Source organism: Nycticebus coucang, chromosome 4 (assembly GCF_027406575.1).
Source record: "Nycticebus coucang isolate mNycCou1 chromosome 4, mNycCou1.pri, whole genome shotgun sequence".
Classification (NCBI taxonomy): domain Eukaryota; kingdom Metazoa; phylum Chordata; class Mammalia; order Primates; family Lorisidae; genus Nycticebus; species Nycticebus coucang.
Genome location: NC_069783.1, coordinates 61546743 through 61572759, shown reverse-complemented (window position 1 = coordinate 61572759; position 26017 = coordinate 61546743). Strand labels below are relative to the sequence as shown.

The 26017-nt window shown below is 45.5% G+C and overlaps 2 protein-coding genes across 6 annotated transcripts in view; both read right to left on the bottom strand.

Annotated features, from left to right (window-relative positions):
* Positions 1 to 3509: 3509 nt before the first annotated feature.
* OTX1 (orthodenticle homeobox 1) lies at positions 3510 to 10730 on the bottom strand. Of its 2 annotated transcripts, XM_053587101.1 has the most exons (5): positions 10555 to 10730; positions 10135 to 10203; positions 8212 to 8418; positions 7149 to 7300; positions 3510 to 5758 (listed from the first exon to the last, which is right to left on the bottom strand). In XM_053587101.1, exons 3-5 carry the CDS (start codon positions 8306 to 8308, stop codon positions 4940 to 4942), a joined length of 1068 nt encoding a protein of 355 aa, XP_053443076.1. In that variant the 5' UTR covers positions 8309 to 8418; positions 10135 to 10203; positions 10555 to 10730; the 3' UTR covers positions 3510 to 4939. The 2 variants fall into 2 exon arrangements, with proteins under 2 accessions (XP_053443076.1, XP_053443077.1); XM_053587102.1 differs by having other exon boundaries at positions 10135 to 10730.
* A 4195-nt stretch (positions 10731 to 14925) lies between these two features.
* EHBP1 (EH domain binding protein 1) overlaps positions 14926 to 26017 on the bottom strand; it is a 412692-nt gene continuing 401600 nt past the window's right edge. For all 4 annotated transcript variants that reach the window (XM_053587096.1, XM_053587100.1, XM_053587098.1 and 1 more), the window contains 4 exons: positions 24053 to 24152; positions 22858 to 22931; positions 16187 to 16301; positions 14926 to 15964 (listed from right to left, as the gene is read on the bottom strand). In XM_053587096.1, the coding sequence (XP_053443071.1) occupies positions 15874 to 15964; positions 16187 to 16301; positions 22858 to 22931; positions 24053 to 24152 (380 nt within the window). In that variant the 3' untranslated portion in view covers positions 14926 to 15873. The remainder of the gene's footprint in view (positions 15965 to 16186; positions 16302 to 22857; positions 22932 to 24052; positions 24153 to 26017) is intronic.

Below are 26017 nucleotides of genomic sequence, written 5' to 3'. Positions count from 1 at the left end.
GCATATCAGAAACCCTCCACTAAACATAGCCAAAAAAGCTTCTGGTTTTCAAAAACAAAACAAAACAAAAAAAGGCTAGACACCCAAACATTTATTTAAACAGATTCAGGAACCCTCTACTTTATCAGGAACTCTCTACTAAACATAGCCAAAAAAGCTTCTGGTTTTCAGAAAAACAAAAACAGGCTAGACACCCAAACATTTGTTAAAACAGATTCCTTAAGATAATAAAGATGTTTTCTTGCTGTCAAATAAATAAGCAATGCATTGTTATTTTGTATTCATTTTTAAAGTGGTGGTTTTTAAAAGTATCATTGGATATAAATATTTCTTAAATGAGGTATTTTTTTCATTTTAAACATTAAAATGTATGGGGGAAGGGAGAGAAAGTGTAGAAAATATAGAATAACTTAAGAACTTATTCTGTTTTTAATTAGAGAATTTTATAAAGATATCTTGTTGCTGTTCTTAAATTAATTCTGCCTCAGAAGCCAAGTAATTTTTTGGTCTTGAATAGTAATGATACAGATTCTTTTTACCAATAATGTATATATTAACTATATTTGTACATCAGATACATTTTATTTCTCTGCCTCTAAAGAAAACCTTAGTGCCTGTCATCAGGCACTAATGACATCATTAACATTAATTAATTCTGCCAGAGTTGTGAGTTTATCTTTTATTTCCACAATTTAAAAAATAATAATTTAGTTGTGGTAACTGCTATCTTGCACAAAATACATGAAAAAACTAGTAATTTTCTTTCAACACAAAAAATAGGACTACTCAATTTTTTGGTCTCTGTAGTTTGGCAGACAAGAATTTGCTGACACTAAATAAGTTTTTAACCTGTTTTTCCTCTCAGTCGTGTTTCCCCTTCACATTTGATACCCTACAGGTTTAAGGATTTTTCCTCAAAAATAAAAAAATATACATATACACAATTTAGAAAAGGGTTTCAGTAGCTTGTATAAAAGAAAAGATCAACCAACGGGGTAACTTCTCCAAATCTTACCACAGCTTCAGCAAATTAAAGCACTGCCCTCGAGAAAGTTTTAAGATGAAACAATCTTTAACAATCACAAATATAACCCATCCTTTACTCCTGCAGCATCTCACACACGTTCATCTATGAGTAGACATTTTTGCCCTTACGGTGTGAGGAGAGAACACAAGGGATGAGTAGAAAAAGTGAAGATTTCGTTGAGCACTCAAAGAAAGAAAACTGTCGACGTCTTAACGCTGTTAATTTTCCGAGGTTATTTAAAGCTCCAGAGGTTCCCTCAGTTCTACTTTTTTCTGGTCACGAACACCAAAACCCACACAGAACAAACTTCTTCCCTCGAGAGAAGGGCGAACTGAGGACAGTTCTCAAAGACCCTGCCAGTTAACAGGTGGCCCGGCAGGCGCGGGAGGGGCCGTCTGCGTGTTCCCGCCGCGGCTGCTGCCGGGAGACTCTCGGCCACCTCCGCCGCCCCCACCCCGGCCGGCTGCGCACTCACCCCGCTCCCCCAGCCTCCAGCGTCCCGGCGGCCTGAGGTGGCGCGGCGGCCCTTTAGGAACCTGGTGCCTCCCCAGCTCCTGGTTTCCACTTAGCGCCGCGGGGCTTCGGCACCCGCCAGGAGGTCCTGGGAGAAGCACGTGCCTCTTCTCGAAGCCTCGACCACGGGGCGGGAACTCCCGTCCAGCCTCCTTGCGCCTGGCCGCTGGTCCCCTCCTGCCTAGTATGGAGGTGCCGAGGCTTCTAGACGCCCCCTAGGAGGTCGCGTCAGGGAGGGTAGTGTCTGACGTTCCCGCCCCAGTCTCCACCTAAAGTGTGAAGTTCTGGAAATCCCTGGCCAAGTGGGGCCAAATAAAAGCTGAGATGAAACTGAGGTCCAGGGATTTGAGTACCTTGCTCCGAAGGCCACACGGTTGTCCAAGCAAGTTTAAAGTCAGGTCTCCGCCTAGTAGCCAAGGGGAACGCTGGACCCCACAGAACTCCCCTCAGAGAGCTGCAGGTGGAGGCACCTCCGCACCTCAGCACCTGGGCCTCTAGCGGCATTGGCAGCTGCTGCTCCAGCCAAAGCGGCCCGGGGCAGCATCGGGTTTGCTGAGGGAAGAGCCTGGGAGTCTCCGCTACCCAGGTGCCTAGGCTGGTGCGGCGCAGGCTGGAAGCCTCTTCGCCCCAGCCGCCCGCCCGGCCACCCTGGCACGTGCGGATTCGGCCCAGCAGCAGGTCGGCCTTGACCTCGCGTTCAGCGGGAGGCGCCGCCTAAGGGGGAGACTGCACCGACTGGCCCTACCTTCAGAGCCCGCGTGCCGGGGGTGGCGCCGCCGGGCCGGGGGCAGAGGGGCGGCGGCTGCGCCCTCCTGTGGGCCTTTGCAGAGTCTGGGATGAGCGGTTTTGGCGTGGGAAGGGTGCGGCGCAGCAGGGCCTATTGAATCCAGAGGGAGGACGTGGCTGGGGAAGCTTTTCTACAGCCAGGGCTCGCAGCCTTGCGACCTTGCTGGGCGCAGATCCTGGGGGAGGGGTCGTTCTCACAGAGTGTTCTCAGGTCTCACACAGAATTTAAAAACAGGGGATGTTGGTCACTTCGCAGGAAACTTTTTTGTTGTTTCCTCAGTTCCTTCCCACCCGTGGACACATTGAATAGCTTCTTGGCTTTACACTCCGGAGGTTTCAAGCCAAACAGTACGGACAGTCTCAGGCTCTGGATTTCCTGGGAGAGCAACCCCTACCCCAGCCCTGTCTTCCCTCAGAGCAGGATGGAACTGTCCTTCCCCCACACACACACCAGCTGCAACCCAGGCGTCTTCATCCCCTACCAAAGTGAAACGCGTCCTTGTCGACTTTTCCAAGTTATATACTTGTATGTTTTAAGGAAACTTTACGAAGAAAGATAATCGGGCGACTTCTGGCAGGGGCTGAGGGATTAGAGGGACATTCGGCACGTGGAAGGAATGACTCGGATTCCCCAGCCGTGGTGAAGCCACCCGGGACAGCTCAGCAGAAAGGAAAGTTGTCTGCTGCCAACATGCAGGACACGGATCGGTCTTTTGTCATTTTGCTTTCTTTTCCTTTTTGGCTCAGCTCTGAGAGCATTACAACCCTATCCTTTCCCGCCTGCAGACCCTCTTCCCCTCCCCCCTCTTCTTTCTGGTGCAGGCAATTAGGGTGAAGAAATCAGTGCCAGGCTCCTGCCTCTGAAGAGAAAGGAATTACTTCGGGAATTGAGTCCTGACACCTGTCTCTGTCCTGGATGGTGAGGGGGGATGCGGGGTCAAAACGCCTGGGGGAAGAGGCCAGGCTGACGCGGAGGGACAGAGGTAGTGGAGGACACTCCCTAAGAGAAACTTACTGGGGGCTCCTCCTGCCAAATCTTCCCGCCCCATTCTTTGGTCTCCAGCTTCACGCGGGTCATTAACACGCAGGTTATTGACACGGAGTGGCCCTCGCTTTTAGCACCCCCTCCCACACACGGTGGGACTGAGGGGGCTGGAATCAGAGGAGCAACACTGACAAGCCATTCATTAATTTGCATTTATTTTCGGGAAATAATGTAGATAAAGAGGAGGGGGACTGCCATACATTTCAACAAGTAATTTGTAATCTTCACATCAGACAAATCAAATTTACAAATTACTTTCCCACCTACTGGACAAAGCGGCCAAAGTCAAAATTGATACACAGGCGCGGGCTCTCCGCAGATTTCAGAGAATGAAGGTGCACTAAAAACTCACTAGACAAAACAAGGATGTTTAAAGAGAGAGAAAAGCCGACAGAGGAATTGGAAATGGGGGTTGGGGCCTGGGTTTGTTTTTCCATAATGCTGTATTTTAATCTTTTTGGGAGGTTGGTGGGTTTGGTTTTGGTCTCTAAATCAGAACGGAGACCCTGTGCTTACACGGGGTGAGGGGCTCAGTGCTGAGCCCCTACCCAGCCGAACCCCACCTCTGTACCCTCACTTGACTGTTTCCTCCACACTCCTGGTCCTCCGCGCCTAGCTTCCTGGAACGAAGTGGTTCTCGTTAATAAATACACAGAGGGAGAAGATGCGAAGAGAGCAGGACAGCTTTGCAACAACTGAAAAAGAGAAAGCGCCATCGTTTGAGGAAGAGAGGAAGGGGACAAAGGGAAAATATTTTTTGCTTTTTTATATATATGTGTATATATATGTGCTGTATATATCTTAAAGTTCTGTTTTCTGGGCGCTAAGACGAGATATGTTCAGTTCAACCAATAGCAACTAAAAAGTTTAAGAGGTCCCTGGAACGGGCCCAACTATGTACAGCATTCCCGCCAAGGCGGAAGCTTGAACCAGTCCAGCGCAGGGCAGGGCAGGGCAGGAAGCGACTCTGTGCGTGGAAGGCTGGGGGCGCACTCATCCCGCGGGTCGCGCCCCAGCGCTCTGTGCTCAGGAGGAAGGAAGGTGGGGAAGCTCTGGCCTGCAGGCGTGGAGCGCAATCGAGGGCAGCTCAAGGGGAGGCAGTCTGCGTGGGAGAAACAGAGGTCGTTTTGATTTGGAGTTGTGTGGGGGTGTACCCCAATAGGTGGAAACACGCCAGTTAGACTCCAGTGTCCAAAAGAATAAATAAAAGTGTTGGGCTCAAACAGCGGGTCAGAGCAAAAAGCCTCCGAAGGCTGCAAGTGCATAATAGTTGTCCAGAAAGACTAGGGTGACTTAGGAGTTTGGCGGTGGCAAACAGCTCTCCTGTATAGAATTTGTGGGTCAAGCCGAAGCACCGGTCCCTCCATTCAAGGAGTAGGCGGGTTTGCACAACCCCCAAGCAAGTGGCGCAGAAATGGGGGCAGCAGTGCAGGCAATGGGCATCTTTTGGGGATATGAAAATTCAGTTTTGGAGAAGCCGAGGCAAAGGCGGGCGGTGCAGCAGCAGCAACGGGATGGGGACCACAGAGGGAGCAGGTAGTTGCGTTTCTTGTCTATCACTCCTGTGCTCACAAAACCTGGAACCGCCATGAGGCTTGGTCCTTATAGTCCAGACAGTCGGGCGAGTTGAAGTTGAGTTTCCAGGCGGACGAAGCGGCGGAGGCGCCTGGCTCCTTGTAATCCAAGCAGTCGGCAGAGTTGAAGGCAAGCCCAGAGCCACCGTAGCCTTGGTGGTGGTGGTGGTGATGGTGGTGGTGGTGGCCTGAGGACTGGCTCAACGGGTGGTGCGCGTGCGGGTGGTGGTGATGATGGCCAGCCATGGAGGAGGGTGCCATGGGACTGAGTTGGTGCGGGTGGTGATGCGAGTGCATGGGCGCTAGGTATGAGCTGCAGTCCACGCCGCCAAAGTAGGAAGAGGACGGCGCAGGGTAGCCCTGGCCGTAGCTGCCGCCCTGGCCATAGGACATGGAGTAGGAAGCTGCTGCGGTGGCGGCGCCTGCAGCTACGGAGCGCTGCATACACGAGGCGTTGCTCGGGGCTGCCAGTGGCTCGGGAACTGACACAGACGCAGGCGCTGAACCTGGCGATATGGAGGCAGGGCTCCAGATGGATGAGGCTGCCGGTGTACTCAGCGACGGTGCGGCTGCCACCGCCGCGTTCCCACCTAGCCCCCCAGCCGCCCCAGCCGCTGGATTGGCTGAGGAGCTGGACACCGAGCTAGAGGACGAGGCAGAGCTGGATACAGCTGGCGGCGTGAATTGGCCACTGCTTTCGGAGCCCGAGCTCTCCCGCACTGGAGAGGACTTCTTCTTGGCTGGGCGGCTCTTGGTTCCGCTCCCACTCTGCTGCTGCTGACGGCATTTGGCCCGACGATTCTTGAACCAGACCTGCAGTGGGTCGGATGGTGGGGAGCAGGTCAGGAGGGCAAGCAGAGCTTGCTGCTCCCCTGCCCCTTGGACCCACCTCCGAGTCCAGAATCTCCCGTCCCTTCCTACCCTGGCCCTGCCCCTCCTGGTCTCCAGACCTGCCAGACCCTGCCCCCACCTGCTTTCCCAGTTCCTCCACCCCCAACCCCACCCTCCTGCTCAAAGCCCTCCTCAGCTGGCTTCAGAATTGGCTGGGCACCTCCCTACCCTTGGTGCAACTCTGCCCCCGGGCGGAACGTTTGCTTCTGTCCAGCCATAAGTTCTGCGGTCTCTAAATTGTTGCCGACTGACTGCTTCCCCACAACCACATGTATGTTTGGAAGCCGTGTTTTCTATGAACACAGCTCAGGCAACAACAGAGAGGTACAGAGGAACGGAGTGAGGGACACCAACTTGAAGGCCGCAGCTTTTTCACTGAGTTATTTCCTAGAGGCCAGAACTGGTTTGGGCGAATGTTTGGGTGGAAGCAGGAGCAAGGCTGGAAGCTGAACAGAGGCAGCACTCGAGTACTTGGGAAGGAAGCCTGGCTGAGATTTCGTTGGACTTTTTGACTCTGGGTAGAGAATCAAGTGGGCCGGTCTGTCATAAAGTTCTCACTCCTCTTGGAGGGCCCTGACACTAGGCACTGCATTCCTGGTCCTTTCTCAAGCCTTCCTGTAAAGAAGGCGAGACAAAACATCCTTGAGGAGAGTTCTGAGTTAGAATCGGAACAGTATTTTGGAGCCCTTTCATCTCAAAGGCAGAAATAGTAAAGACTGCTTGGCCTCCTTTCCAAGAAGGGAAAGCTGGATTTGCACCACAGGTGGAGTGCATTCCCAGGCAGAGCACAAGGCTCTGGCCAGTCTCCCTCTTCCATTTCTAGGATCCCGAGGATGCCAGGGTGAAAGGAGAATTCAGGCCTCTAAAAGGCCAAAGAAGTTGCCCAGCGCCCCTATTACTCGGGAAGATGAAATGGGAGGATCACTTGAACCCAGGAATTCAAATGCAGCTTGGGAACCAGTGAGACCCGTTCTCTCTCTAAAAAATATTTTAAAAGGGGGGCGGGCAGGGACAAGTGTAGGGTCCTTAGGGCATTTTACCCTTCAGGAGCCTAACTCGTGCTCCCTTAATCCTAAAATGGACTTTCCATACTGGTACCGAAAGCGCCCCAGGGCCAAGGCCAGAGATCCAGGGCTCTAAGCCATTTCCTTTAACTTTGCCCCTTTTCCTTGACCAAAGACTAGCGCTAGGGGGAGTTCGAGAGGGGCTGCCCAGTCTATAACCCCAACCCCACACCAAAGCACCCTTCCCAGACTTTCTACGACCCGTCCCAGTTCCCCTTACACAGGCCAGAATCCCCTAGAGTGTGCACCTGAACTCTGGACTCTGGCAGGTTGATCTTGAGCGCCACCTCCTCGCGCATAAAGATGTCAGGGTAGCGAGTCTTGGCGAAGAGCGCCTCGAGCACGTCCAGCTGTGAGCGCGTGAAGGTGGTGCGCTCCCGCCGCTGCTTCCGCGGGGTGGCTGCGGGAACACGCGGGGGCGCCTCGGGTCAGCGGTGGCCACACAGACCAGCGCTGGAGGATTCTCGCAGGCCCCTGGTGGGCCCAGAGCCAGGCTGTCGCTAGAGAAAGCTGAACTCGCAGCAAAAGAAACTCCCCCGGGGCGAAGGAGGGAGCCTGAAAGGCCACAGGTGGGCTAGGACTCCCAGACTTCGGGGCTGCCTCGCTACCAGCCTCTCAGAGGTTAAAACAGCAAGAGAAGTCTTACAACCTCCCTTTCTCCACCTCTAGCACCCGTCCTCCCCACCCACACACACACTTTCAGGCTGTGAGAGATAGGGAACAGGGAGATACACGACCTGGAAAACACTTTCCAAGGGAATGGGAGTGAAGGAGTGGGAGTTAGAAAAGAAACCCAGTGTTTGGCTCAAGTCGTCCACTACATCAGAGCAAAAATTGGTGTTGGCCATTGATCTACAGTAAGATTTAATTGGGAAGGATGAATCCTCCTTCAGTCCAGCCTGCCGCATAAGGGAAATTTGGCTTGTGATGTAAGGGCCTAAAGAATGTCCAGATTACTCTTTGAATGTTGAGGGAAAAGGAATAGATTCACACACAAAAAAGAAAAAAACAAAAACTGTCTGTGGGAAACGAAACCGTGGGTAAATGCATTCTGCACTAGTGGTGGGACTACAGCAGGAAAAATGTTGCTGGTGTGACCAGGCCTATCAGGCCCACATTGCACATTTTCTCCGCCCTGTCCACCTCACCCACAAAGACTGCCCCTGCCCCTGCTGGGCCCTGCGTTGTAAATAGACTAGGCAACCAGCTCCCTGAGCCTGCTTGGCAACACAGCTTGTGCTCAAACCCAAGAGGCTGGGGTCCTCAGCATTTGCAGGGGCTAAGGGGAGGGACAAAAGTGCCAGTGCTCACCAGGATAGCCCACGGAGGGGTGCAGGAGGTCCATGGCAGGCCCGGCCAGGCTCAGCCCGTTCATGCCGTATGGGGGTTGTTTGAGGTAAGACATCATGCTAACAGCTGGGTGGAGGCTCCCTGACGGATCCAGGGGGGCTGGACCGGGAGCAATGCAGGGCTCCCACCGCACAGTCCTTCGAGTTCTGCTGCCTCTGTGGGCCTGGCCTGTGGAGACACGAAACACACAAAACCATGGATAGGAGCCACCCTTGGCTTCCAGGTCTTGTTTGTGTTGAGGAACCCCAGATGGGGAGGGGGGCACATGCTACAGAATGGATAGGGCAGTCAACTCGGCTCCACGAGGCCTTAGCCCAGAGACCACAGTTTCTTTGAAAAGTAAACTTTTCTGGATCATCTGTCTGCTGGGGGCCTCAGAATTAGCTAAAGACACTCTGTCTTTAGGAGTGAGGAAAAGTTAAAAGAGGGGCCAGGTAGGGGAGCTCAGAGCCGAAAGCGCTGAGTGTCAGGGGTCCTCAAACTTTTTAAACAGGGGGCCAGTTCACTGTCCCTGAGATCGTTGGAGGGCCGGACTATAGTTTTTTAAAAAAAAAAAACTATGAACAAATTCCTATGCACACTGCACATATATCTTATTTTGAAGTAAAAAAACAAAACGGGAACAAATAACAATCACACTGCCTCATGTGGCCCGCAGGCCGTAGTTTGAGGACTCCTGGTAGGCAAAATTTTGAGCCCGGAGGAAACCAGCTTCATTTTGCACAAGCGAACGTTCACTCGGCCCCCAGACAGACGGTTGTTCAGAGCGCGAGGGATTGTTTCGTTTTGTTTCAACTGTTTTCAAAAGCAGTACCAATACAGAGGTCCAAGATGAGGCAATGTGGAGGGCTAACTACATCTGGGCCTAGGCCTCTCAGGGACATACTGTCCGTTCCTTCCAAGGTCTCCACGGCTATGCCCTGCCCCCGAGCCCACAATCATCATTCCAGCTTAACCCACCACACCTCAAATGCAGTGACCGGGCCCAGGCCTCGCAGAGGCGGGCAGAAGATACCAAAGGGGCCACTGTAGAGGCGACTCCAGGGGTCAAGGGGGGGCCTCAGCTGTGGTCAGGGCCCTTCCTCTCCCGCACAGACCCAGCAGGCATTCTTTCTGCTGACTGTGGACTGTGGACAGGCGGGCCCAGCAGAAGGTGAAGGGTGACTGGTCTAGCTCCAAGATTGGGAGCCCGCCTGGGCTCCCTACTATCCTACCAGGTAAACCCGCGGCCCCAGGACCCGAGAGTAGAGAACTAGGCCTCAGCAGCAGAGCCACGCAGGCCAGCGCTGAAAGGTCGAAACCTAGCTTCCGCAGCTGCCCCGAACTCGATGCGCTACTATCAGGGATGAGGAAGGGGAGCTGCGAGTGGGACTGCGCCCCCAGAGGGCCTTTAGCTACACCCCGCTTTGCGGGTACTTTTAGAACAGGCCAGGGATTCCAACCAGGGAATTCAGGGTGAGAAGTTGGAGATCAATAAGCTCCCCCTAGCCCTGGCTCTCGCTTGTGTGCCGGGATCCAAGTCTTGAGGCCGGAAGAGCCCAGCTTGCAGAGAATGGGGTGGGAAGGGAAATAGCCAGGGCTTTGGGGCCGAAAGAAAACGGGACTTAAGCTGCGGCGGTTCTGCTAGACTACAGCGTGACTTTTCAAAGACTTTCTCTAAACTTAGCACTTCAGCTGGGTTACTTCGGAGCAGGCGGGGGAGGGAGCACCCGGTGGTGGCAGCGCTCAGGGGTCTTCAGCGCACCAAGAGGGGAGTCAGGCCGCTCCCCCAGCTCCGCCCACCTGCCGAGGACCTGGGAAGAGGGGATCCAGTTGAGGAGCGAGAGGCAAGTGTACCCAACGCGCTCCTGAAGTCCGGGGCGGACCCCGCGGTTTTCTCCTTACCTGCCCTCAGTTGCCAGGACCGCTCACCATCTACCTGGAGCCCTCACAGAGCCCCGCTGGGCAGCCAACCTGAAAAACAGAGCGGCACAGGAATCACCCCGCTGCTGGTCCAGGACCCCCGGGTTTCTTTCTTTTCCCAACTTCCTCCCATCTCTATCTTTTTTTTTCCAGGAGCTTTGTGCGTGTCCCTCCAGGTTTCACTTTATTGCATATACGCTTTGCAAACCCCCCACACTCTCTCAGGACTTTGCCTCTCCCGGGATCGCGCCAAGGGACCGCAAAGGGGGGGAGGTGTTCGAGGGAGCAGAGTTGGGAGGTGGCTCGCCGTTTGCCCCGGCCCTCCCGGTGCAACGTGGAGGTGGTGGGGACTGGGAAGTCCTGCAGAGTCACTTTGCAAACTAAATAAATCAAGCGATTTACCTTGTCGGAGTGGCTTGTCTTGCTCGGTTGTTTAGGTGATTGGAAATGTAGCCTGATGAAGATTGATCACCTTTCTACTGCCCTCCCGGGGTATGTGAACGCGAGGCAAGTGCGTAACCCGGTAGGCCGCCAATAGGGGGACCCGGCCGTGCTGAGTGACAGGGAACCCGGCAATGGCTGCGCGAGTTGGGGGTTACCTCCGCGCGCCCCCGCCCTCCCTCGCCCCTACACCCCGCCCTCACCGCCCGCCTGCCCCGCCCCGGTTGCGCGCTAACTCTCGGGCTCCGCTGGCAAATGCGGCTCAGAGCTGAGCAAGGGAGGTGAACAGAGCGCCCTAGTCTCGGCTGCGGAGGGGGCCGCGGGTCCTTGGGCTTGACCCGGCCTCCCACCCCCTTCTCATGCTCTCGCTAGGGAGTGGCGGAGAGGAGGCGAGGTGCTGGAAAACCGGTTCCTTCGCTTTCTGGCGCACCACCGGCTCAGCCGCCCGGGTGTGAGTGCGATGTCTCGGGGGCGGCCGGCTGGAGGAGCCCGGGCCTCGGCCCCTGTAGTGGCTCCGCGGGCCCCAGCGTTTCTTTCCTCTTCGCTGCCACCTGAGACCAACGCCACGGGCTGCTTGTGCCGGCGCCGGCTACTTTGTCGAGCACGGAGGCAGCTCCGGGTGCGCGGATCTCTCTTCGGCGTCTCCAGACTTCCGCGCCGGAGAAGAGAGCCCGCAGGGGAGACGCCGCCACTTACCTGTTCCTCGGCGTCTCCTGGGGTTTTCCGTCCCTACCAAAGGTGTTTGCAAATCTTAAGAGATTCTTCTGAAACACTGGAGTCCGGCATCCACTTCCCTTCATACTTACACCATCTTTCTCAATTCAAACATTTTGATAGGAAACTTTCTTTTTTCCTCCTCTCTTCTTCCCAGTCTCCATCTATCAGGGACAGTCTGGTGGAAAATGTGGCCACAGACTCAGCTCTCAATTTCTCCACATGCTGCAGAGGGGAGCCTTAGGGCGATATCCCCGGATTGTTCGTACTGGCGCAGCCCATTTCCCAGCCGAACAAACTTCCCAAACACTTCTACCTGGGACTTTTCGAAGCGCAAAAAGTATTTTCGTCCAAACGCTAAGCAAGGCAATTCTTTTAAATGGCACCTTCTCCTGAAAATTAGGCACTTTTCTCCCTTTCGAGGAATTCTTACCCCTTCTTTCTAATCTCCCCCCACCTCCATCCCAACAGGCGGAGTAAAAAGTTTGGACTGAAGTAAGTGCTAGTGTGAGTCAAGCAGCCGCCGGGCGCATCTCGGCGGGGAGCGCCCGCTCTGCCAGGGCCGCGGGGTCGGGCACCGAGAGAGGATCGGGCGTTGGGCAAGGAGGAGTCGGAGAAGGAAGGGGGAGCCCGCTGAGTGAAAAGGGGCCGCGGCAGCCGCTCATCAAAGTGCTTCCCCCTCCCCCGAGCGACACTTTCCTTTGGAGCCCGAATGAAATACGGTAACAGAATATGATGGAGGGCACACTGTTTCCTTAACTGCTTCTCAAAGGACCCGGAGATCTTCTTAGGACCTTTAATAAGGCTTTGGTCGGTTCTTTTGTTGATCTCTCAAAATCAACTCCTTCTAATTGAAGTTGGAGCTGAAAGCGAGCTAATGTTCAAAGAAAGTGGCCGCCAGACCAACGAAATTACATTTTTTTTTTTTTTTGGACGATGGGGGAACATCTAATCAAAGGGGCAGGGAAGGAGGGGTTGGAATGGGGGAGTAAGAAGGAGAAAAGGAGGTCGTACAAGATCCTTCTCTGGTTCACAAAAGTCAGAGACACGGGCGTTTCTCTCCAGAACAAAGACACCGCGGCCCATTCACGAAAGGGAGAGAAAAATAGAAAGCAGCATAAAAGAACGAAAGTAAAGGAGGGAAAAAATAGGAGAGAGGGAGGGAGGGAGATAAAAAGAGAGAGAAGCTTTAAGAGGAAAAAACCGCAGAGAGCAGCGCTAACCCAGGCAGGGACGCACCTTAGGCTAGCTCAGTGCGAAAAACCCGCGAGGCCAGTCGTCAGCCTGCCGCCCAGGGCTCGGAGCCACAGGGTTGGTGCTGAGGTTTAAAGAAAAAAACGAAATATATCCCCACCCCGCGTTCTGGGAAAAGGAGCTGGCTGGAGCACACTGGTCCTGGGGGCTGGAGTATGTGGACATCCTGGGGCGCGCATCGTGGGTGCCCGACACTGCCAGAGTTCTGGCCAGCGCACTGTGTTCTTGGGTTGGCCCTCCAGTGATCGGGCGCATACCCTTGCCACATCCCTCAACCTCACGCATTCCTGTCGCCTTCAGGGTCTGTTTCGCCAGCAGCCGCAGCACCCGACTTGGGTCCGGCTCAGCCAAGGGGGACCGCCGTGCGCACTGGAATGTGCCCACGCGGTCCCCAGGGCCCGTCGCTCGAGAGTTCGGCGCTCTCGGTTCCAGATGCTGTCACCAGTCTCGGGGAAGTCGGGAGGTATCAAGTAGCACGGACTTTTTTTTTCCTAATGAGAGTATTTATCTAATCCCAAATTGTAAGCGAATTTTCTTAATGCTCAGCCCATAAAACCCCAGGATTAAGAAAAGAAAAAGAGGGGAGAAGGAGGAGAGTAGAAAGGAAGAGAGACTAAGATGAAAGTTTCTTGAAAGCGCAGAGGATTGAGGCGGCCGTCGTTAGGCAAATGTCCAGGTGGGAGACGCTGGGCCAGAAGCCACGACTGTTCCAACCTCTGCCGCAGCGCAAGGAGGGAATGTAGGGACAGCGCCGGAGGAGGTGAAGCCGTCCCAGCTCAAGGCCCCCAGGCCGGGAGGGGGCAAGGGAGCCAGGCCCCGAGACCGGATCCGGCATCCAGGTGACCTGGAGGCCGGGCCAGACTCTGGAGGACACTTGGGACAGGGGGAGGGGTTTGGCTCGGGGGACTAGGGATCCTGGCCAGGGGCGGAAGTTCTGCACTGGCCCGCTGACTGTGCCCAAGCTAGCCTGCCGCCAAAGCTTATTGCTCGTGCGAGGGTCCATAGCCTCTTTTTCCGCTGCGCAGCTTTCGGGTTCCTAGTCCCCCAGCATTCAGGGTTCGCGCAGGCTCTCGGGAGCCGGCCACTGGGCAGCACGCAGAGAACTCCGGACTCGGCGTCCCAGCCTCTGGCAGGCCCGACGCAGCCAGCACCCCCGGGTCCGCGCTCCACTGCCGCTGAGGGGCGGTCGGGCGCCACGGAGCAGCCCAAATTGAAACCCTGAGAGCCTCAAGACTGAAGCTGGAGGGGGCAGGTAGAGGGGTAGCCAGGCGGCCCCTGGGCGCCCTAGTAAATCTGGGGCACGGAAGGGTTTGTCACTTGGCAGATCGGGAGTGGCTTGCCGGGCGGGCGAGAACAGGCTCTCGGCAAAGCCCCATCAGAGGAAAGGTTCCTCGAACCCCGCGTAAATGTAGTGCTGGCCGCCCAGACTCCAGGCTGCTTGGGGAGGGAGATTTCCGTCTGCCGGTTTCCCCAGGCTTAGAACGGGTTTGTGAGCGCTTTCCCCAGAGAATAGCAGCTCTCTTGGTTCTCCAGCTCAAATAGAGAGGGCGAACACCCGATTTCATCCAGTTCCAGTAACTTTTCAATAACTTAAGCAAAACACAATCCTCATCATGATGGAATTCTACCACAGCAAGTGTTTATCAATTTGAAAGAGTGGCAACTGGAGATGGCTTCGTGCTTTTTTTGAACGAAATCTGTTTGTGTGTGTGTACTTTTGCACACACACGTACTTACATGTGATCTAGGCTAAAGTATAAATGCTAGCTCACTGTTTTCTCTAAATTTCCAGACTTGTTGAACGAGCTTTCTTTGTTTGGACACCCCTGCAGAGGACTGATGGAAATTACTGTAGAATCACCAGTTTGCCATACCCTAGAGCTTCTTGTTATAAGTCCTCTTTCCCTCATCTCATACACACATACCTGCACGCTCTCCCCTCCCCCAGCAATACCCCTCTTCCTTTCACTTCAGTACCTAAACACATGTTGGTTATCAGAAGACTTAGTTCTCCCTCACATAATTACAAACTAACAAAAGTAGTAACACAGAAAATTCATCAAGATATTGGTATTTTTTTTTCAGCGATGTAGAATCACAAATTTCCTCAAATCTTTAACAGACAATCCTTTGCAAAGAAGATGATGGTCTATATAGCTTAAGAGTATAACTAATTACTTTTAATTCGAATTTGTGTGTTCGCAGGGCCCCTCTGGGATGGTGTAAACTTACTCAGCTCCAAATACAGCGCAGTATTCTGCCCTGCATTCCACAGGAACATTTTCTACATGAAAAGTCTATGGATGCACAAACTTCCACTCAAACCAATGTCCAGCTTTATTGAAAGAAAGCAGCAGCAGTGTGTAAGGTAAGAAAGTTTCTGCTTTTATTGAAAATTTATATGACTCAGCATTGTAATAAATAAACAACCATATTTCACAAAAAATGACAGTGCTATGCTAGAGAAGAAAATATTAAATGGGGGGGGTTTACTTGTAGTAGCAAGACAATTATCAATACAGAATAAATATTAACAGCATTCTTGAGCCAGTGTTGAGACCCAACAAAATGTAGGAACCAACCAAAATGTAATAAATATTATCCAGAGAAAAAGATGGTGCATTCTCAGATAAGACTGCCTTTATAAACTGATGAATGTCAATTTTAGTCCCATCCTCACAGCTCACCTTCAAACCACAGGGCTCATCTCTGGCTATGTTAAAGAGCCATCCTCTGAGGAAAGCAGAGGAGAGGAACTCTATTATCCTTACTGAAACTAAAACAAATGCAGAAAACTCCACTGGTAAATACACAGTTTAATAAGCAGATTGAATATGATCTAACTATAAAATTTAGGTAACAGAGTAAGTGTTACATATGGCAGGACTGGAATGAAATCATGACATTTTTCTTATCCCCTTGTTTCCCCCCTCCCACTGTCATTATGCTATTACCAACAACAAAAATGTTTTACATTTTCCTCCCATCAAAAAAATGAAGGAAAAAAATGAGAAGTATGTTTTTCTTTTGTTGAACAGTTTCTTGAACACTGCCAATACCAATCACTCACAAGGTGTTTGTGTAAATCTATTTTACATGATTTCAAGGAAATTATTAACACACACACAAAATCCTTAACAAAGCTATTTTGGAGTTCTGTATATTATCTGGAAATGAGGGAGGAAAAAGGGTGGTTGTGGTAAAGAAGTACAATCCAAACAAAATGTTAAAAGTCCTAAATCGATGAGTCTGACTTTTTCTATTCTGTAGAACCAAGACTCTGAAATCTTGGGAGAGATTCAGCTCTGACGGCTATTGAAGAACACATTTCTCCTCTTTCTTGGCCATCTTGCCTTTGTTTTGCTCCAGAGTTCGCTCCAAATGCTCATCTTCTTCTTCAGCCCTGGATGTCAGATAAACAGGAAAAGAAAATTATTTTTCTTCGTAGAAGGCAGAGCAGCACTCCCCTCTAGCCCCGTATTTGGATCCCCAGCGGGACTGGAAAGCACCAGACCAGCTGGAGGTTGCCACAGCCCTCCGGCGACCTCTGGACTGAACTTTCCGCACACTTCTCGGCTCCTCCGCAGGTGGCCCAGCCTCTACCCCGATCCCGCGGCCCACTCACTGCTTCTCCTGAGCGTCCAAGTCCCTGACGAGCGCGTCGCGCTTGTTCACCAGGGCCACCAGCTCGTCTAGCAGGAGCTGTTCTCGTCGTTTCTGGGCCTCTGTCTTCTGCCAGTCTGTAGGGGACCGCAGGCTAGTTACCCACCGGCGGGGTCCACCCCCACCCTCCCCTTCCCGCCTTTTTGTTTTCTTAGATTTCACGGCAAACCTTGTTATAGAGCCCCTAAGCTAAGTGTTTTCTGAGGCGCAGGGTGGGGGGGAGTTGGCTGTCGTGGTGAGGGTTTCACTGCTAAAATCCTACTTTCCAAATATTCCCCGCAGATGGAGATAGCTACTGCAGAGTGGGAACCCTGCTTAAAACCAGGTGTGAGCCGGCTAGCCCGAGGTGCGCACCTGAATCCAGCCCAAGTGGGGGAGGGGAGCTGGAGGCCCAGAAGAAGTTGGCCCAGAGGTTGGTGGTGGGGGAAGTGGGTAAATAAGGAGGCGGGAAACAGAGAGGGGCGATAAAATCATTCGGAAAGGGCTAGAGAGAATATGCCTGCGATCCGATCCTCCTCCCCCACCCCCACTCTCACCCCAAACAGCCCATTCTTCGCTAATTTCCTCTCCGCTCTATTTTAGCAGTTGGATGTATCTCACACTGGGCGCCATATGCTTCACAATAACTTTAAAAGTAGTGAATCGGCTAATTAGCATTTTTCTTTGAAGTAAAAAATAAATTTGCTCTGCAATATTACACTGCAGCTCTCGATCGCATCACAGCCAGTTTTCTTTTGGAGACGTTTGCTGCGTGGTTTCAAATCAAAGCACTTTTGCAAAGGAAAAAATACATATTTTTGAAATTCCATGTTAAAGGTTGCAAAATCCGATGGGCAGTGCTCTTTCCATGGGTGGAGCGATATTTTTTTTTTAACTTTTAGGTCCCAATAATATATATCCTAATTTTTGCTGGTCTGATAATTTTCTTAAGATGAGCAGCAATTTCATTTAATAAAAACAAGACTAAATCGAACATTTAAAACACTTTTGAAATCAAAGCCAACTGCTCTCTGGCCAGACTGTAAGGGCTTGTAGCTGTCAATCAACCCCCAGTCTACCCCGCCTCCCTCATTAGGAAGGTAAACAATGAAAAGAAGAAGTAGATGATGAGGCAGATAGCAGAACAAATGAGGACCTATAGGGAAACAGGACACCAGCTTAAAAAAAAAAAAAAAGCCGGCCACTGACTCCTGCAGTCCCCTTCTCCCAGCAAAATGCACTTTCCAAAAAACAGAGGAGTGCAATCCTTTCGGGTTTCTCTCTTCTCTCTCTCTCCATTGCCCTGGGCAATCATGTTAAAACTCACATGGCTGGTGCTTATTCAGATAAACCTAACAATGCACACCGCTGGTTACCATGTGAATCTTCACAAACCACACAAGAATGTGCTGGTTCAAATCCCCCCCGACCCCCTCCAAAGCAAAATTTATTCAAGACAGCAAACTGCTCAGCAGCTTTATGAAAGCAAATGGTGCTAGAGGGAATTCTATCTTGTATTTACAAATTAAAAATTAGATGCATCATCATGCAATAAAGGTTAGAATAGCAGCAAAAAGCCAGAATGGTCTATTCAATTTTATCACTATTCCTTTCATTACAAGCTCAAACACATCCATACATATATAAGAGAAACATGCTATATGTTAATTATTCACATTCAATACAAAACATCACACAAATAAATTCATTAAATAAGCGACCACTATTACATTCTTATAAAAAAAGTGGGATATTCCATAGCATAGAGAGGTATAAAGAAATTATTACTAGGGAAAGCTTTTTTTCTAAATATAAGAATTTTAAAAATAATAAACAGCAAAACTGAAGAGAAGCCTTATCTATCGATTGTCGTCTTTGGATTTAAATGAAACTGAGGAACAGGAATGCTGGAAAATTTTCTAATCTAGTTCTTGTTCTTAAATCAGTCTTATTCTACACAGCAGGTAAATTAATAGACTCTCCAGGTTGAAAAGATCTTAAAGCTCACCTAGTCTAATTTCAGGTAAGTAGTTCTAGAAATATTAACTCAGAAAAAAATGCTGCTAAATTTATAAAAGACTCGAAACTAAACTTTACAATTATTAAAATTATTAGGTTTGATGAATATTATTTTTTCTATTTCTAACCTCAAGACATCATTCTCATTATAAGCTTTGATTTATAACTCTTTACATCTGAAGCATTTGGATAAGGGCTTTACAACTGGAAAATTTTTCAGCAATACACAAAAGTAGAGTTAAAAAATTGTTTTAAACAAAAAATTTTTTTTAATAACACACATGATTTTCTTTATTATTCCATCTGTGAACTTGGCCAGTCATTTTAAAAGTTAATTGGTAATTTAAAACACCAGGATTTATTTAATATTGAAAAACTTAGGACTTTATATGGATAAGAAAGGAACTTTAAAACAATTTTTAACTCCTTCAGTATTGAATAATTTTTTTAAATCTTAACTTTTTCATAGCTTAGTAATGGCATTTCCCATAATTGTAACAAAAGCATTTTAAAATTAAGAATATTTAGGTAATTTTCATCATTTCAGAGTTAAATTTAATTGGCATAAGAATTTGAAATATCCCAGCATAAATTTATAGGGTTTTAAAAATATTAAATCTGTCACTACAGTACTACATTGATATGTGTCTACAAAATATTAGTCAATTGTAGAGGAAATAGTTATGAGCAGTAAACAGATTTTACATTAATAAAACTATACTTTTATATTACATTTGCTTTCTCATGAGAATAAATTATACATACATACATACTAACTCAAATATACACATACATGTTTATATATACACATACATATTTGCTAATTTGAGAAATTGAAATTACAATTTCAATCATTTAAAAATTTTTAATATTACATTTAAATTGATCAAGATTCATATTTGTATGATCAAACTTAAACTTTTTAAATTCCCCTTTTAAATGGCTTCACCTAGACATGTTATGTCTTAAAAACCTGCAAAAGTTTATGTGTTACCTGTTATGCATCTTAAAAAAGGATTACTCACCTGTAACACCAGTCACAGCTAGCTAGCTGCACTGACTTTGGCTTGGATAGACTACAATGTGGGTTCTGATTAATTTAAAGATTCCAGTGTACTTTTCCTACAAAAGCCATATCCTCTCACAACAAATAGGATTAAGTTTTGATGCTGCATTTGAGCCAAAGTGTTGAAATAAAGAGATTCTGTTTGTGTCCATCTGCACTGAGCTGTTTTGTTAATTTAAAAAACTCTTTTTTATATATAGGGCCAATTATTCATTCCCCAATTCAGTTTATTTGCTGAAGTTGATAATTACTTTGAAAAAAAGCAAAAGAAATACCTATAAACACGTTAATAGAAAGGACCTAAAGTTCTTGCAGTAAATCTTCAACCTTGCCACTATAAATAAGCCTGGCACTTTGATGAAAATTAACACTAGTTTTGTAAAGAGCACATTGGGGGATTGCAGTCAAGTCTTATCTTTAGTTCCAGTCAACTAGCAATCCTGAAAGAGTTTGCATCATCATCAGAACAGACCATTTGATAGGATTCTACCGCTGTACCTAATCAATCTATGGAAGACTGTGGCTGTGCTGTGTAACAAAGCTAAAATAGATTTACAAATGGGGTTTTAGGGGATAAGCTCCTCCACAGGATTACATATTGATTTTAAATATAAAAAGCTTATCATATAAACCATAACTACAAAAATAGTGAACCTATGCATAAATCCCTTTAGAAGAGCACCCACTTCAAACTCTAAGCCAAGAATAAATCAAGATGTACAGGATCCTAGAGAAGATCCATTTCTTGTGCAGAAAATGAACATACCACCTTATGAAAGCCCACCTCAATGTGTGCAGAAATGAATTTATCTTTCCTGAGGGGGCATTAAATAATCTGGAACAAAAAAAAAGAACTATTGGAAAAGTATCTAAAAGATGTTTGTTAGCTTGAGGGATCCTACAACTTAGCTCAGAAGAGTCAAACTCCTGCCATAAAAAACACCTCAGGAAAAAAAAAAAAATAAAAAAAACAGGTCAAAGTGATTATGGATTCTCAGAAAAATAGATGTATTGAATATTATTTATTTGCTTCTAAACCAACCTGTTAATGTTTCCTTCACTGTGTATGGCTATTAATAGTCTGTACTTTCCTCCCAGTGAATGGTTTCAGCAGCATACTTATTTGAAAAGATTCCAGTTTATTTATTATTAAAACTATTTGGCTACTAAGTACAAGAGATGAGAGGAATGAACTTTACAACAAAGAAAAGCAAAACAGAAACAACTAGCATTGCCTATTCAAATGTTTTTTCATGGTGTTTTAACACCCGAAAAGGCTACTGAACTGCATGTGTGTCCATTCTAAGGGTTAGCGCAGAGGACCTGGTCTTCACAGAGCTGATCTTCACAAAGATCAGAACTAACCTCTCCAGGACAGCCCAGCCCACATACTCCCCAGGCTAGTGGGACAGGCCTCATTCTAAGAAAGTATCTTTATTTGTAATCAACAGGCTGGTTCTTTCTTCAAGTCTCTTTTTCCCTCAGCCAGGAATGGAAACTGGCTGTGAGAGTCACAGTCACATATGGGACAACGTAATTAAAAAACAAAAGAGAATGATTAAAAAAAAACCAAAACTAATGATTGTATTAAAGGTGTTTTAAAAAGAAAAATATTATTTCTCTCTTCTTCAAAGGTATGACTTTCTACTGGTTTTCTGTTATGTATAAGAAGGTCAGACAGATAAAATGTTAGATTATGACTACAAGTCTGGTATTTAGGGATAGGATTGCTACTGAAACTGAGTTGTTTTAATATGTGTCATGGCCTCTTTTTAAGATGGATATTTGGTAATAAATCTGTTTTGGGGAATAGAACCAATTATCTGCCTTGAAAGTCAACTGCATTGTATCAAGCTATATTTTAGGAACAATTTTCTGTCTATGAAAGGATAGGTTAAAAAAATATAAAGAATACTCTGTGTTCAGTGCAATATAAAATGAATCTATAAATTTGTATAATGAGTTATATACTATACATATATATATATATACACACTATATAAATAGTATTTGCTGTACCTGCTTTTCTTTTCTTTTTTTTTAGACAGAGTCTCACTCTGTTGCCCTTTGTAGAGTGCTGTGGAGTCACAGCTCACAGCAACCTCAAACTCTTGGGCTCAAGCGATTCTCTCTTACCTCAGCCTCCCAAGTTGGGACCATAGGCACCCACCACAACACCCAGCTATTTTTTGGTTATAGTTGTCGTTGTTTAGCAGGCCTGGGCTGGGCTCGAACCCACCAGCGTTGGTGTATATGGCTAGCGCCTTACTCACTGAGCTACAGGTGCTGAGCCTGTACCTGCTTTTTTCAACTGACAAGTTTTCCTATCTCTTTTAACAACTATTGTACCATGACTACAAAAATTATATTGAAAGGAAAAATACCATTTAGTATACTTGTGTACTTTATTTCAATGGCAAATTTCACAGAAATTTTGACACATTTTATTGCCATTATACATACTATAATTTGGATAGCCAGTTGAAGGAAGTTGGCTTACTGAAACCTTTTAAAATAAAGTAAATCAGCTTTCTAAATGATGATATACAAATGTTGCCAGTGGTATTAATTAAATGAGATTATGGCTATAAACATAATTTAAAATAAAATTTTTATAAACATATATGGTAGTATTTAGATAAACAGCATGCATTTTAGTATTTATTAAAATATTTCAAGAACACAAGGTTTCATTTGGCTTTCCCTTAGACACTTAAATTTCTAGTTTCTGAACTAATTAGAATTGACTTATTATGGATCAGGTACCTTATCAGGTGAAGAATAAAATTACCATGGACAGTCAATGGGTTAAGAGGTCAGTATAGAATAGGAAAATCAATTTGCATTGATTAGACAAAAGGTCCATTTTACTGAGCCCAAAGGATTAGCTTGTAAGCAGACATCTTTGAACTCCAAGACATTTTTACTGAGAGGTAAAAAGAATACAGCATTATGAAAAACCTAAACATTTTTTAAAATAATCATTTATAGTAAATGCCACACAGTTAAGCTAGCTGATGTTTACTGATATGAATGATGGGTAGGATTACTACATAATTCATTTTAAAACTTCATGAAAGGTGTGAAGTGTTTTATTTATCTCTTATGCCAATCTTTGCCTGAATATTCACTTAATAGAAGTTGGAATCTTAAGAACTATAGTAGATTGGACAGTGACTTATTTTAATATTGACATCAATTAAATATTAAGGTAAAATTTACAGTCCGTGAAAAATCAAAATGAGAAATCTTTCCCAAACCTCCCCAGTGGAAACAGCTTTAAATTACACATAAGTAAAATGTAATTAAATCAATTATCTCCTTATATTTTCTATTTTATAGACATTTTAAACTTAACAGATCAAAAGTGAACATAATTTTCTACTATTATTAATAGTAAACATCATTATCTATCTGAAGGTTTATATATAGATTAGTAGTACTTTCTGCCTCAAAGGCATTTATGTGCAATTCCTGCAGGTCCCTAGTAGACCAGACTTACTAAAACCAGATGTGTATCACACTCTTCAAATCTTTTTGACACCTTACCAGACCACAGCATTTCTTACCTTCAATGGCTAGCATTGCCCGCAATTCCCGGTTCAGCAGCTCATACCTTCGTTCTAAATCATGTTCTTTTTCCCTAGGCAAGTTGCAAAGTTCATCAATATGCTAATTACTAAATCATTAAACACCTAAAAGAACCTTTACGTTACATTGATTTTGGGACTCATAACTGACTTTTCTGTTTAACTTTAAGCCACTCCAAACAAATGATACACAAACCTAAAACCTTCCTCAGTCGACTATTTACTAGTGCTATTATTTTCCTCCTTCAATTTTGAATAGGCACAGAGGTATATTTTAATCTGAGGATTAAAAGTAGTTTCATTCTTCAACGCTTCTTGTATTAAGTGCCAGGTATAAGGCTATTTTCTAAAATAATTTTTTTCACAATTCATAATGATTCTTTTGTCCAAAACTCCATATGAAAAGAACACAAGAAACATGAAATTACTACCAGTGCAAATATAATACAGGAGACAAAGATTCAGGATTAGTTTAAGTTTCGTGCTTCATCATAACTCTTTTGTCAAGTTCAAGCATGGCAGAAATTATAAAATTAGAGATTTTCACTGAAATAAAAAAATGTAAGCCTGCTCATTCCCACACTAGGTGGCATACTGCAAGAATACTATTAGTGGGCAGAAAGGAACAAGCATTACGTCCTAAAGTGAACTAAATGATAAAGACTAAAAATGCTTACATTTAATCTAGTCTCCATTTTATTGTAATCCTTGCCATTGTAAAAAGGTCACTTCTGTTTTAGTAATTAATCTCTTATCCCAAAATTTAGAGTAACATCATCTGTAGACTATAAATGTACTTTTGTCCTTATTCAGAGTTATTTTTATTTTTTTAAACTTAGAATTTGATGTTAAATAAACTTCAATTTTATTTCTCTTCCCCTCTAGCCCTCAATATAATATATCCTTTTTCCCACAAGTGATTTATTCCTGAAACATGAAAATAGCTTATACTCTGTGCCTTCTATATAATAGGCACCTTTTTATAGTATCTATCACTCCATTTAAAAATTCTTATTATTGAAATAAAAACTGTTATACATTATTTTAAGTGTTACATAAAAGTTACTGTAATGTCTAAGGAAAGAAAACAAATAAGAAACTACAAAGAGGCAATACAAAAAGCCTAGGATTTATCAATGTTGTAGGAAAAACAAGCATAATCATGAGTACTTACAGAAGAGAGAGCTGGTTCATTCTCCTTATTAAGGCATTTTTCTTATTAACTAACATAAACCATTCCTGCATCATAGCTTCTTCTTCTTCTGTATTCCTTCCTACAATCAGGAAGTTACCTCTTATTATATGATATTATACAAGCCAAATAATAGTTTAACACAAGTTTTTTTTAACATGGAAAAATATTTTAACCACTCCAATAGTATATATTAAACTACTTATAGTAATCTAAGATTAAAGTTCAAAGATCTTACAAAAAAGAAATCAATATTTAAAAACTCATAAGCCAATCTTCAAGAGCTGATGTTATTTGGCATATATATTTTAGTACCCCTGAACATACGTATAGATTATATTAACACTAAGTACAGTAAACAAAATGTTTCACCTTTTAAATCCTCCCCAGAGGCTGACTTGCTATTAGGTTTCAGTCAGGAACTCATGGTGCTGACAGACATATAGTGATGATTAAAAAAAAAAAAAACAACACCCAAAAAACTGTAACATTAAAAAAATCATTAAGTGAATCACAAGATTAGAAGGAAGATCAGTGAAGTCCAGAGCCTGTGTGAAAGCTTCCACTGTAAGAATTTACTTTTTTTCTTATTTTCCTCCCCCAAAGTAAACTAAGATATACACATAATTGTCATTCTGGAACATATCATCCTTAGTAGGGTAAACCACTTATAAATTATTAAATACACTGTAAATGACCAGGCTAAAAAAAGCACCTACAGTTACATGTGAAAAAAAATTACAACAAAGATAATAATCTTCAGAAAACATTTGAACAGGGAGACAATCTAATATTTTAGATCATAGTCACTGATTGAATACTGGACATACTTAAAATTCACTATCCCTAATACTCATTCCATCATCTACACCACCCCCAAGGCTAGTATATTAAGGATTATAATAAGGTATAGTATATATTTGGCACTATTCATGTAGAAGTAGGCCAGAATTGTACTCAAGAAAAATATTAATTCTCCCCATGTTTTTTCCCCTTTTCCTTCAAATTATACCTAGTCAAATTTACAACTTTTTGATTTTTTTCCTGAATTGTTCCTGTGATTGATTTATTGCTTTGCAATATCTGCTCAGCACTCATAGGGTTAACTTAAATATCTAATAAAAAATTAAATATTCCAGCTTAGATTATTAATCCCTAAGTTTTATTTTCTTTTTAAGTGAGATATTTTCTTTTAGCTTTCAAACACACTGCAAGTCCATTTAAAAAATTCAAACAACAGAGATGTATAATTGAGTAAAAAGTCAAAGTCTACCACTCTTTCACCAACCCCACACTCCCCACTTCTTCTCTTCAGAAATAAGTACTATTACAGTTTAGCATATCTCCTTCCAGACCACATAGATATAGCTATGTCTATCACATACATAAACACACATGTGTCTATGTCTATAGACACATATAGCTTTCTTTCCTTTAACATAAGTGAGCTTATTTACTAGCCTATTTTCTCATGTTGTCCAAATACCTACCTCATTCTTTTTAATGCTTGCATAAATTATGGGAATATCATAATTATTTAAATATTTCCACATTAATAAATTTAAAGAAATTTTCAGAATGAAAAGAATATAAAAAGCTAATCTGTGTGTAAAAGATTAAACATGTATTTTCAAACCATCCCTGTAAAACAAATATTTGTTGTTCATCATTAGGGAGAATGATGAGGACATATGCTTTCATTAAATGCTGCTAAAAATAATGGTATGAAGCCGACTTAGGATAGATTTCTTTTAGAGTCTGAACAAAAGTCTTTATTGTTTTACAGTATTTTTAATCTGTCTTTTAGGGTAGCTGGTTTTGTATTCACTTTGGACCATGTGATGTCTTGACACTGGTCATGTGATATAGGCTGCGATAGGCACAAATCCCTGGGCAGCAACAAAAGAAGAAAGAGTAAAAAGAAAAAGCTGAGAAAAAGCTTGCAAT

Coding starts and splice junctions, on each gene's coding strand:
- OTX1 (XM_053587102.1), bottom strand. CDS start 8,308: ATGATGTCTTACCTCAAACAACCCCCATACGGCATGAACGGGCTGAGC. Junction 7,301..8,211: donor CCCCTCCGTGGGCTATCCTG/GTGAGCACTGGC, acceptor GTGTTCCCGCAG/CCACCCCGCGGAAGCAGCGG. Junction 5,759..7,148: donor TGCCAGAGTCCAGAGTTCAG/GTGCACACTCTA, acceptor GACCCACTGCAG/GTCTGGTTCAAGAATCGTCG.